At 31.1% G+C, this 14,402-nt stretch overlaps 1 protein-coding gene across 9 annotated transcripts in view; it reads left to right on the forward strand.

The window, feature by feature from the left end:
- per (period circadian regulator) overlaps positions 1-14,402 on the forward strand; it is an 86,211-nt gene that overhangs the window by 29,738 nt on the left and 42,071 nt on the right. For 8 of the 9 annotated variants that reach the window (XM_085817706.1, XM_085817699.1, XM_085817703.1 and 5 more), the window contains 7 exons: positions 367-473; positions 2,977-3,130; positions 5,331-5,448; positions 5,932-6,049; positions 8,363-8,400; positions 9,401-9,519; positions 10,100-10,218. In XM_085817706.1, coding sequence (XP_085673832.1) covers positions 367-473; positions 2,977-3,130; positions 5,331-5,448; positions 5,932-6,049; positions 8,363-8,400; positions 9,401-9,519; positions 10,100-10,218 — 773 coding nt within the window. The remainder of the gene's footprint in view (positions 1-366; positions 474-2,976; positions 3,131-5,330; positions 5,449-5,931; positions 6,050-8,362; positions 8,401-9,400; positions 9,520-10,099; positions 10,219-14,402) is intronic. The other variant, XM_085817707.1, reaches the window with a different exon arrangement.

Consider the following 14,402-nt stretch of genomic DNA (forward strand, 5'->3'; position numbering starts at 1 on the left):
ATCAGAAAAGTGCTTGAATTTTATAAATGAAAGTAAAATATTATAAAGTGCTTGCATAAACCTAAATTTCAGCTTACTATAAAAGAAACCAAGGAAGTTTTAAAAAATGTGTTATTAAACATATATCAAATTTGATTGTTTATCATTAAGCTGAAATTATGAGTACTAATATTGGAAAAACTGCAAATTTTTTTACTCTTCGTATCTAAAAAAAATTAATACAAGTCAACCCATTTTTCAGTTATATGTACTATTTGTGTGTTATGATTTCTGACATGTGTTTAATATAATTAGTTTTATTATTGTGTTTTCTGTAGTATAGAAGTTACACATGTAAATATGTCTTATTCTTTTTTCCCTTTCTAGTGCTATTCCTTATCTTGGTTATTTGCCCCAAGATATGATTGGATATTCTGTTTTTGACTTTTATCATACTGATGATATGCCACAACTCAAAGACATATATGAATTAGGTAATTATAATTCTTGTCAATTTTAATAATTATAATTTTTTATGAAAACAAAAATTTTGAATGCTTTTTTTTTTTAAATTGCTGCAGAATGTAGTATTCATGGTGCTCATTTCTGCAAAAATTAGAATTCCATATCAAATTACTTTTTTTTTTCCTTAGCTAAAAAATCTTCATAGATAATTAACTACCTTAAGAAAATCATGATATATGTGCAGTACAATGTCTGAAATGTGGACCTCTAATATCTGAACAAACAACAATTTTTCTTTAAAGAAATTTTAAGCAAAAATAAAGATTTCAAGAATAGCATCTCTTTTTATCATATGTTTAATTTTTAACATATGCACATTCAACTTGTGCACTCAGCATACTATTCAAACCCAAACATTCTACCTAAGTTTGTTGCTGATTTTACACCTGCTAACCCTGATGCCAGCCTAGCCAATAAATTTTTATTATTTGTTTGCTTTCATCACCACATGAATGGATACAGCTTGAGAAATGACTCATGCAGCAATGTCTAAAGCATTAAAAAAATATTAGTAATATCAAACAGCATGGTAACTTTTTATGTTGACATTACACTTGAGGAGAATGACGGACTTCAGCCATCTTTGCTGCAAAGTGTGAAATGTGTTGCCAAGGAGAAATTTAACAGTATTTTCTTTCTATATGCAAAAAATTGATTTTCTAAATGATATTTGTAGACCAAAAGATTACATTTAACTCTCTGAGTGGCACCTTGGTTCTGCTTATAAAGACCTGTACTGAAATGGCATTAAGAGCTAAATTTGTATAATTTAGTCTCTGTTTTCATAAACTTTATATTCATTAAGATGGTACTTGCATCAAAGAAAGTAAGAAAGCAAAATATTTTAAGTTACAAGCTAATATATACCAAGAGACAAAAAAATCTTATGACCAGATAAAGGTGGTCATGGCACTCAGAGGATTAATGCTGTTTGAATTAAGAATAACTGATTTTTTGATCTGATAAGTCTTAATTACATGTGGGAATTTATTTATAAGCCTTAAGCTTATGCAGGAAATAGACATAAGTATAATAAATACTACATTATTATTCAGGTTAACTTCCTCAGCACATGATAGAAGCAAAGGCAAATTTAGCAGAATAAAATGTCTTTAGTCGGCATCTTGTGATATATTGGCAGTAGCGTATAGTGGACGCTAGATAAGCTTTATTATGATAACCAGAAATTTGAAGGTCTTCAGATATCACAGATAAGAACAAAAGTTTCCAATTAATGAAATTTGCAAAGAAATGAGAAGTGGTAATAAATGAAGATAATATAATAACTACGCAGTCCGTTGTTATCACAATGTCTCATAATTAATCAATTCACAGACAGCAAAATTTGTAGCATGGGTTCTAAATTAAAAAAAGTATCGCTACTGATAGTGAAGGAAATGGTAAGAAGTTGTTAAGAATTAAAATATTTCTACTGATAATTTAGTAGGAATTTTCGACATGGCAGTTACAGAACTTGAAGAATTGTGGAACTTCGTAGCTGAACAAGAAACTCTCGATCTGTAAAATTAAAAGGGAAATATTTACACAAAAAACCAAGCAAGCTTAAACCATTTACATTGAAAGAAATGTTTAAATAAGCAAAGAAAATAGTATTGAGCTTGCCTTTTTTTTTGGGGGGGGGAGTAAGTTTTGAGTTTTTTATAAGATCATAAATGTTTTCAATATTTCATAAGCAAGTATTTCATGTTTGTAGTTTTATAATTTTTACATGTTATTTTAGTAAATTTAAGGTATAAGAATACAAAGGAAAAATTATTAACAAATTACTAAATTGGTAATACCCCTTAAAATTCCCATTTTCAGTTTAAGTACAACCTTTCAAAGCATCTTTACTGATGTCATTCTTTACCTGCAGTAACCACAATGCAATAACTCTTGTCTAGTCTCTGTGTAGGATTAAAACAAAGGAGCCAAGCTTATAAATACTCCAGCCACGATATATGTACTTTCTTTATTAACCCATGTCTCTTTGCTTAGCTGTATTCTACATAATTTAAGATGAAACTTTGTATATTAAATTGTAAGGCATATTTAACACCTATAATCATGTTTGAAGCAAACATTGTGTCTCCAGAATTGCTTTATCTAATAATAAAATTATGTTGAATTTGGCCATGTGTATCTGCAAGTTCTTCATTCCATCTAAGCAATAAACCATCGCTACTACAGCTAATTTCAAACCATCTCATTACATACACACTACACATGTATATATTATATCAAAATTATTATTTTTTAAGCTAAGATTGTTAATTATATTAAATTAGCATTATATTTGTATTATCATAATGCTACATTATTAATTTTTGTAAATATCCTATATTATTAATTTAGATTATTGTATTTAATTAAATTTCCTTTAATTGTGCTTGCCTCATATTATATAATATTTAATTACATTAATTAATAATATGTCCAGCTTATACATTTTTGTGAATTTCTGTGTTGCAGTTATTAAAGAACATGGTTCATCATTTCGTAGCAAACCTTACCGTTTCAAAGTGCACAATGGCTCATATGTTTTGCTGGAAACAGAATGGTCTTGCTTCATTAATCCATGGTCACATAAATTGGAGTTTGTTGTAGGTCAACACAGAGTGCTAAAGTAAGTAATGATATATTTTTATCATCTTTTATTACATAAAATTGGAAAATGTTAAAGTATTGAATGAATTCAACTAGATGTAGAAAATCATGTTTATAGGGACCATTTGTTTCTTTCATAAACATGTACACATTCACTGCTTATTTTTTTAGCAGTAGAGTATTTTCAGCTATACATATGAATGCAATCAGAAGTAGCATTTCGGAATTTAGCAGAAGTTTGTGATAAAACCATAAAACTTCAATTTGCTTTTGTAGGAATCGAATTCTAATCATAAAGCATATAATGCAGTGAAGATATTTTTAATTTCGATATTTTTAATTTTCTCAACTTAAGGGACTGAGGGAGAGAGAGTGAACTTTATCTAGCCTGTCTTAAGTTTGATGTTCAGTTATTTACTACTTTACTTTAACCCATACAGTATGGGTGTGTCATATGTGCATCAGCAGCGAACATTACCTCACGGCTGGGTGTGTCATATTTGAATCGCCATTTAATTCACTCTACCAGCCGGGCGTACCACATTTGACTTTTTTAGATAGAACTTTTAATTAATATTTTTTGTTGCCGCTAGATGTAGCTGTATGCATGTTATGGGGAAATATATCCAAAGTTAAGTATGTTTACCTTCATTCCTATGCAATGATTTTTACTTTTGGTATTTTGTTTCAGAATGAGAGTGAGATTTGTGGGTGGGTGTTGAGCAATGAAATGTCTCTAACTGAGTCATTTGATATAAACAAATGCAGGTGCTGCTGCTCTCGCTGCATGTGATGTATAGTGGGATAGACGATATATAGTGCTATAGACGATGTATAGTGGGATAGACTAGACTTTCTATCATTAGAGATTTTTTTATTACTCTTATATTTTTCCTTTTTTTTTTATTACTGTTAGATTTTTCGATATCTAAACGTAGAGTATACACAATCCCTAATTCGTTAGTTTTGAGTAATGTAATGGCTCTTACTGGGTCATTTTATATAAACAAATGAATATGTTCTCCATGCTCTGGAATACTTTTAATTTAATGTATTAATTTTTCTTATTTATTTATGGGTTATAGTGGAGAATTTGTTCTGTCATTAAAGCCTTTTTTTATTACTCTTTGAGTTTTCCGGCATTGAGAAGAATATTTTGTATCCCTTAGCGAAAGGTTTTTTTTTAAATGGCAAAACCGAAAGCACTATCTGACCGTAGAACATATACAAATGCTAAATGAGTCAAATTTGCTGAGTAAAATAGCAGTAGATACTATATTTCTGTGACTAATGAAACGTTGGACTTACTTTGCGTACACCCATGTTTCAAAGAATATCATACACTGTCTCATTTTGAAAGTTTGCTTACTTTTCGTTGTTTGTTCGTTGAATTTTTATGAAAAACAGTTGTAATGTTTTTAAATTTTAATTGTGTGTTGTGTTAAATAAAATCTGCGATTGTTTGGATATTTTTCCATATATATTTATTTTTGCAATAAGGGGAAAATTATATTATTCTAGAATGAGTATTTTATAAAATGTTTAAGGAAAATATAATAATAAAGGCTTAAAATTAATTCTTACGACTACCTGAATGTTCTTCTCATAATGTACCCAAAATTGGAAAAATTGAATGACAGATTTCGTTTATACGAATTTTTTTCCAAAGTTAGGCTTAGCAGCGTAAATTGCCCATCCCCACAGGACGACACATCCGGTTCCCAAGAGAATGCTTCAGTAACAGAGGTACCCATACCGAAGGGTTAAGTATGGAGAAAGTTGAGAAATTAAGAGCAAAGGGGCACTGCAAAATTCACTGTGCCCTTTGCTAGGAAGCAAGCTAGTCTTAAGTATAGAACACTGAATTAGCTGACCACAGTGTCATAAGAGCGGTCTGGAAGAATATCTTTTTTTACATCATAATTTTTACTATATTTGTGTAATTACTAATACAGAAAGGTGATCTTATGGAATCATGAATAGGCTTACACTTTAGATTCTTTTAAGGAGTCTCAGAATTTGATCCATTTTAACAAAAGTTATAATGGAAGCTGAAATTTATGCATAAGTAGTAGAACCACATTAAATGCTAACTTTAAAAGAATTTTTTTTTCATAGTTTTTTCATTGGAATTGATTTTGTAATAGTACATGAATAGTTTTTTTTTTTTTTTTTACGTGTTGTGATTTGTTATGCTTAATGGCATTTTTATTTTACAGAGGTCCTTCAGATATCAATATTTTTACACCATGTGAACAAGAGGAATCTGCTGCATCTGATGCTATTCGTAAAGAAAGTCAGTGCATTCAGAAAGAAATTAAAGCTCTTCTTTCTCAGGTATGTTTTATGACGATATTGGCATTAATTTTATATTTAGAATGTAAATATGTTATGAACATAAGTTGTATCAGATTTTTCTTCAAAACTATGCTGAAATGTTTTAAAACAAGACTGTTAAAATTTTAAGTTTTTAAGTTGTCATATTTGCTGTTTCCCAGGCATTAGGTATGTAGTGGAAAGATAGATTTTTTTAATTGCTACTGTTTAAAATTATGCTATAGTTTTAGCTATCAATTACTTCTATTAATTCAACCCCCCCCAAAAAATTATATCATATGTGCTGCAGTTAGCCAGTTGTAAGTCACTCTTTTTTTTTTTTAATATTTCTCATTGGTTCAAAAAATGACTTTTGGCTGAGAATTGGTATCATTGATACAGGTGTGAGATTAATTCTTATATATGTCATAATTTAAAGAAATTTTTGTACTTAATTGTTTGAAGTAGTCTGAGGAGATGTTCCTATTATATTTCGTTTCTTAGTGTGTACAGAATTTGGGAACTAATAAGGCAAAAAGGTTCTGCAACAAGAGAAAGAGAGACTTAGCCTCCTTTGTTTATAATTGCATTGATGAAAACTACAAAGGAAACAAACAGAAAGGTAATATTCTATGCATTCTGCATGCAACTTTTCCTACCATTTTATCCCCTTTTATTTACAGTTTTTGGTGAACCATCTAGTATTAATCACTTCTAATTTTGTAAAAATTTGAATGTCATTCTTGGGCATTTTATCAATACTTTTATGGTCATTTATTTGATATGTTTAATTTATGAATAATGTACCATTTTATAAATTGGTCAAGCCAACCAACAGAGCATTCATATCTACATCTTCATTTACTTGTGCAATTCCTTTGCTTTGTTTTGAGAGTGAAATATCAGTTTAGTGATACATATTCTTTCTGAGCCTCGAAAGCAGGTCATTCATACTATGCTGAATCTAATTTTCTTTGAAACTGATGTGTAGCTTTTTAGTTTTCTGCAACTTTTGTGGATTCTTTTTGCATCATGAATCTCTGGAATTGACCATCTTGTTTTGTTGTTGTAGAAATGAATTTCAACTTGTTGATTTTCTTGACATTTCTCTTAGCATTTCGGATTTTAATTGGAATTTTCAGTCATTTCTCACACATTTTGAGTGGTTGAGCATGATGACAACATGTGGACTTTAGAGTACTCATATATATATATATAAATGTAGTTTATTGATAAAACAATTTATATGATTGTTTCAGATTGAAAACATAAATGGAATATTTCCTGCCTGGTTTTTAAAATTCTGATCTTTGTAAATAATAATTGAAATTCCTTCATTTTCTTTAATCCTTTGACTCCAATGGTGACTCCAATATAGTTATATTTGTAGGGACAATAGATGTTATATTATGATACACATCACAATCTGAGAATATCTAAGTTAAAGAAAAAACAGGAAGAAAATAGTTCAGTGATTACAGTGCCATCTAGTGACTAGTTTGCAACAGTTAGCCTAAGCTCTGGTTGTGTGAAATTCAAAGTAACTGTTTTATCTCTCACAACCAGCAAACTGTTGAATGTGTTGTGGAAATGTATATTTAAGAGTTACATGCTTCATATGATTTAGTTACACATTTAAGACTCTTCTGAGGGTCCGTTAAGACTCTTCTTGTGGAGGGGTGGCATGCTGCTAATGGGCCTGAACCATCCCCCATAGCTGGTTTGTTACATCATCTGTATGTTGAGGGTGATTGGTCACCAAAGGGGAGGATCTGCTGCCTTTATGGTGACTAGAACTATCATTTATGTAGTGGTCCATTTGAGCGGGCCAATGCTGATGCCAGCAACCATTCATTATTGATGAATTCACATGTTCCCATGCGAGTTTGACTATTTCAAGGTAGGCTTATGCTGAATTGCGTCCAAAATGTCATCAATGTGCCATGCTTTCCTTCATCTAGTGCTTTATTTTCAGAGACCTGCATTATATTATAATATGCCTGAAATAATAGGCTTTTTATGATTTATTGATCTATTGGTTGGATTAAGGAAGTGGTGTTTGGAGGAAGGAATAAAACCTACACATTTGGATGCAGTGCTGTGAGGGTTTTTTAACACCTTTTCCTAGAGCATTATCGAGAAACAGAACCTTTAGCTCAGGTTTTGCTGTTAATAAATAGTGTTTGACTTTAATGAATGAATTTTCAAACCAATTATTAAAGAGGATTGTTGCAATGTGGCTGATATTCTGCACCAAACCGCATATCAGAGCGGTGCCAAGATATTTTTTCACCTGGTGGTAAATGCGTGCCCCTAAACAAAAGTAACTGTATTAAATCAAAATATCATAATTCTTAAAGTATTCTTTAACTGTAGCTTTATGAATTCAGTAAAATAATATAGCCAATTATTTATAACTTTCAAATGAAAATGTTTAAAAAAATATTCTTTTTTGATAAATAAGAAATAACATCGAAATATGCATTGTATTATTTTCTAGATTTTCTTGCAATTCTTCCTATTGTTTTATTAATTTAAGTTTGTTGAAGCTTATTTCCCCTAATAATAACTGGCAAATTTAAAAACATAATTAAATTTCAAATTCAAATGTAGCCAATTTGGTGTCCCTTCTAGTGATTCACCTGAGGCAAGCGCTTCACTTGCCTCACCCTTGTCCCGGCCCTGCCGCGTATAATTGAAATCTTGCTTTATACAAATTAAGTAGAGGCAGTTGAGATAATGCTTATACACAGAATTGTATTCTGCAAGTTTGCACTTAATAAGGGCTTATTTCATATTTTGTTCATTGTTTTTGATCTTTAATGTGCCATTATAATTTTAAAATATCTTCTAAAGATTTATAAGCTAAATAACACACACTGTTATTTAAATCTGTGATGTTTATATATATATATATATTTTGTAAATTTTTTAGCTGATAAACCAGACATGCTGGATGATTGCAGCAATTCTGTAAGTTTACTTTTATTATTTGTATTTTATTAAAATAAAATTACAAATTATGATTAGTGCTCAAAAAGAAAAGTCCTAAAGCTATGGATTTTTCATATATTGAGTGCTTTTTTAGAAGGTCAAAGAGCTTATTTTATAATTATTGTATGTTACTGATCAACTTTTGCAGTAGTTCTGAAATGTGTCATGTCAAGCTAAATCTAAGATTGCTTCAGATATAAGAGAAACTCAAATTTTTGTCTTTTGGAATGCGAGAATTTTTTAAAACTTATTATGGCAATGCACACAATAGTACCCACCAGTGAGAAAGGTATCACATGGAGGATTTTTTAAAGGGTATGTGAACATATCCACATTACACATAGAAAAAACCCATAAAAATGCTTAAATAGCCAGTCTGTTCGTTGATTCGAACCTGTTACTGAACTACCTGTGTTGAGTAACTGCATTGCTTGGCGGCTGTTGTTTGGCAATGCAAAAACTTGCATATAAAATTATATCAAATAAGAGCACTTTCTGTAATTAAGGAATTCTATAAAGAAAATATTTAAATAGTTTTTAAAGTAATGGAATGTTTTCTTTTAATATAAAAGGTAAGGAATGAGATACCTTTTGTGTTTCTAACCATTAGATATATATATATATATTGATTATCAGTAGTGCAACTGAAGCAGAAAAGTATAATATTTATTTAGGACACTGTGCTATTTTAATTTCCCATTGCACAGTGTTGAGAAAAATATTCTGCAATTCACAGTATTTTCACAGTATTCAGACTTTAAATATTATTTAAATAAATACTGTGAATTCCAGTCCTGCAATTCACAGTATTTATTTAAATAATATTTAAAGACGTGATACGAAGGAATTTTGATGTTTGCTTAGCCTAATTTTAAATACTGTGAATATTCCAGTATTTCTTGAATGTCAAATTACTGTAAATTTTTCTAGTTGTATTATTGAAGTTAATTTTTTATTTATTTTTATTTTTGGCGGTTAGGACCCAGATAGCGTAGTCATGGGAGATATTTCACCCTACAGAAATGTAATTGATTCAAGTGTTTCATCAGAAACACCTCCAACAGTACAGCAGCTGAGATATCAGGAAAATATTGAAAGGTAAGCTTTATAAGTAATGTTGGTTATATAAAAGCTGTATACTTTTTTATTTTTCTATATCCAATTTATAAATCGAGTTTTTGAAAGAAAATAATTGATATATTATTAGGAAAGGCATAATAATCATTGCTAGCTCGTTTGTTATGATTCTAATAGTTTTTTTAAAATTTTGATCATTTCCCATCACTTAAAGACCAATTAATCTGTATTTCTTACAGAAAATAATTTCACATTTCTATAAACAAAGTTTATTTGTTTTTCATTGAAATTTTAAAGAGTATGTTTTTTTGGAAGGGAAGAAAAAAGTCGCATGTCTTTCTTTCATTAGTAAACCAGGCAGAATTTTCCAAAACAGTTGTTCATGTGAAACAAACGGCCTAAGAAAGCTGAGATTTCATGTGAAATTATTTTGGAAATATGCGTGTAATGACTAGTTAATCATAAAATAATAGTGCATATTTCTAATGTTAGCACTGTAATGTGCATTGAAGTTTATTTTTAATTGATGTAGAATTATCCTGAAAATTATTGTAGACTTTCTTCGCACTCTGAAATAGCTCATAAAGTTTGTAATTTTCAGATTCTTTGCTAGCCAGCCGACTACTTATTCTGATGGCTCTGAGGAGTTTAATAAGAACGAAAAATTTTCAAGTGGGGAAGATTATCAGGGTAGCAGTAGTGGTTCAGGTAATGGCTCTGGTAGGTTGTCTTCAAATATTTTGATGGACAATTATTAAACATATTACATAAAATATTCAATTTGAAGTAGAATAAAAATAAAAAGGCCTTTAATATTTGAATTTTAGTGATGTATGTTATGTATATTTAGTACAGTGAATTCTAATGAAACATGCTTGAAATTTATTAGAAAACAAACACAATGTACTCTTTAATGGCACTCATCTGTGAAGGTAAATATCAACTCTGAGAATATAAACAAATAACCATTAGGATATTTTTAACATTATTCTATAAGATAAACATTTCCTAACCCAACTAACACCATCAAATATGTATTAAGGCAATTACTAAATTATCTGATTTTGTTATTAAATTATTTAATTTAACAAATCGAAAATTTAATTTCTTATTATAAAAGAGCTGTTTGTATGGGAAAAAAAAAAAAAAATTACACCCAACTCATTAATTTTATCCATTCTCAACATGGTGTAATTATTATATGACCTTTACTAAATGGTTATGGTATAGTACTGAAATTATTCATCTCATTCGTAAATCATTTATGCTAAAATTTTCATTTCCTGTGTATGCAGCTGACAGCGTATCACAAATAAATGCTCAAGCATTGTCAAAAACAGTTCATTCCTATTTTTTGGTATTCATCCCTCTCTTCATATACCAAGTTTGTTCCCATATTGACAGTTTAGCATATGTGTATGAGTTGAAGACATTACAAAAAAATAAATACTTGAAAAACATGTCGATTAAGAGGGGGGAGGTTAGAAAAGCTTGTCAATGCCTCTCTTTCTAAGGGGCCCACCAGTGGCCGAGCGGTAAAGTTGCTGAACACGGTCCGAGTTTCTAGTCTGGTAGTTCGGTCCGAGGTTCGAATCCCGCGAACGGGCTGTCTGCATGGTCGTTTTCATTGTTTTCCCATGTGTAAAGTGATATGAGCCAGTTTCCCTTAGAAAGTCCTCCATGAAGGCATCCCTTCCCTTAGGCAGATAGCCCTAGTGTGCTTTACCATAATTAAATAAACCAAACCAACCTCTTCTTCTAAAGAGATCATGAATGGGCAAATCGAGAAGATTGCTGAAGTTCGACCTTACAGCTTTGCTACCCCCTTATATGATGCATCTACCTCTGGGTTCCCCCCTCCTAAGTGTCACCAGAAGCTTTGAATAGAATAAAGCATTATGCGTATCACTAATTCCTATCACACAGAATCACCTTCTTTAAGATTACTGCCTCTACTGAATATCAAAAGTATCTGGAGCCATAAGTGGTATTTTATAGGGGCTTTCTATATATTATCTTTCTGCAACTCGTATTAACCCTTTTATACAAAAATTTTATTTTTGTTAATCTTTCAGCTGGAAGTCTTGTAAATAAGAAATTATGCGTATGAATTAAGATGTCTGAGGATATACAGTGGATGAACAAAAATATGGAAACACCTTGTGAAATGCATGTTTAAAAAGAAAGATTGATTTTAATGAAATATGTAGATGGCGCTGGCATTTTTGACTACTGACGCCACCTATACAACTTCGTAAATGTGCTAAACAGTTGTTGTCGGAGTACTGTTATGTGAGGTTGTCATTGCATTATGTCAGAGTTAACAGACTTTGAACGTGGGCAAATTGTTGGAGCACGTATGGTAGGTGCTTCCGTAAGCAAGGTAGCCGAGGTGTTTAGTGTTTCAAGAGGTACTGTATCGAAGATTTATTCCGCATATTTGAAAAACAGAAAAACATCATCTGCTAAATCACAGCGCGGACGAAAGTGTGTCCTGAGTGATCGTGACAGACGATCATTCAGGGCAATTGTGACGAAAAATAAGACCACAGCTGCAAAAGTTACTGCTGAAATGAATGTTGTGTTACCGAACCCTGTGAGTACCAAAACAATTAGAAGGGAGCTTCATAAACAGGGAATTGCTGGCCGTGCTGCTATTGAGAAGCCACTCATCAGTGATGATAATGCCCGTAACAGGAAAAGGTGGTGTTTAAGTCATAAAGGCTTGGACTATAGAGCAGTGGAAGCGAGTAATATGGTCTGACGAGTCTTCTTTCACATTGTTTCCCACTTCTGGCCGAGTTTACGTCTGGAGAACGCCATCTCAAGCCTATAATACAGACTGCTTGTTGCCAAGAGTGAAACATGGCAGGGGTTCTGTTATGGTTTGGGCAGCCATATCATGGTTCTCTGCTAGCCCCATGATAACTGTGTCAGGGCACATGACTGCCAAGACTTATGTGAACATTTTGGCCGATCAAGTTCATCTCATGTACAAGCTTTGTTCCCCGATGGTGATGATGTCTTCCAAGACGACAAAGCCCCTGTTCACACAGCTCACACTGTCCAGGACTGGTTTTCTGAGCACGAGAATGAGTTGTCCCATCTTCTCTGGCCACCACAGTCACCATACCTGAATATTATTGAACCTTTGTGGTCTACATTGGAACGGAAAGTGCGTTCTCGTTATCCACCGCCAACATCGTTATCTGAACTTGCCACCGTTTTGCAGGAAGAATGGTATAATATTCCCTTGGCAAACATACAGGAACTGTATTTATCCATTCCGAGAAGACTGCAAGCTGTTTTGGATGCCAACGGGTTTCCTACACCATATTAAGCAAAGAAACATATTTTTTTAAAGGTGTTTCCATATTTTTGTCCAACCCCTGTATATTGCAGCGAAAAATAATGAGTTATTTGGGTGAATATCTTTAATAAATCCAGAAAATGCTTTTGAAAGGAATATTGTTCTGTCAAATTTATACAGCTATTTTGTAAGAAACCTTGATTAAAACCACCACTTGCATTTATATATATATATATATATATATACTAGCAGCTTCGCTGCCAGCCTTCATCTGGCTGTTAAATGTACAGGAAAAATGGCTGAAGGCAACACCAAACGTTAAATTTAAAAACTGCATAGAATTTTACTCTGCAGAACAACTTAATAAAAAAAAGTTATTATGTATAACAAAATTACAATTAAAAAAGCAATATTCCTTAATACAAATATTAATTATCCTAATAAATAAATTAACCAAATTCCCTTTGCAAAATCTTAAGAACTCAAATGGTATAAAGGATGTTAAGAACTTTGTTTCCTAAAAAAATCACTCAAAACTTTTCAATATCTTAAAAACAGTGAAATGAGCAATAAATATCATAAAAGAATACAAAAAACAAAAAATTTTGAAAAGCAAAGTATAATTAGTGATATTTTATCTTATATTTTCAAGAGAAAAAAAAATTACAATGAAATTTATCCTAATAAAAAAATTAACCAACTTTCCATTGAAGGGAAAAAAAAAAAAAATCATGCAAAACTTTTCAAAATATTACAAACAGTGAAATAAGCAAAAAATAACATGAAAGCAACTCAAAAAACATAAAATTCCGTGCAGAATTTACAGAACAATTTTATAAAAAAAAATCAATAAAAATGTATTATATATAATATATATATATATATATATATAAATGACAATGAAATATGCCAATCTCTAAAAAACAGTGGCATAAGAAATATGATGAAAATTTTTTCCCAAACCCATATTTCTAAAAGAATGAAATTATTCAAAATGATGCGATTTTATCAAAAATCTATCAACAACAATAAGACAGGAAAATTGTTGCCAAAATCACATTTTTAAGGATGTGAGAAGTGTACTCGGAAGCATCATTTAAAAATATTTTTAAAAACGCAAAATATTATCATTTTTCCAAAATTCTTTTTGTAAAAGCAGTCGCAAGGATGAAAGTTTAACGTGTCCAAAAATCAAAGAAAAGTAAACTGTTCATTTTTAAAAATAAACTTTTTAAGAAAATATCCCGTTGAAAAGGTGTTAAGCTCCCTTTTTAAAGTAAATTCGTATTTAATCGATTTATTGAAACATGAAATTTATTTAAGTTCGTAAAATAGCCTACGTTTTATGACGATGTGAAAATGGAGTGTGTAGAGTAAAATCTCTCTTTCCTATAGCCCTTTATGTCTCAAAATGATGCAATTTCTTCACAAAACATAAAATTTAAAAAATTCGAATTTGGAAAAAATCCATTTGAGGTGCACTAGCTCTTGTCTAGATGCACCTATGTAGCAAATTTCGTAGCTGTGGGTCTATTAGCTTACGCGCAGCGCGAACGAAGGACACACACACAGACAGACTCTTTTATTATATGTA

Source organism: Stegodyphus dumicola, chromosome 5 (assembly GCF_044657685.1).
Source record: "Stegodyphus dumicola isolate Sdum_Otavi_A_Nest chromosome 5, ASM4465768v1".
Classification (NCBI taxonomy): Eukaryota; Metazoa; Arthropoda; class Arachnida; order Araneae; family Eresidae; genus Stegodyphus; species Stegodyphus dumicola.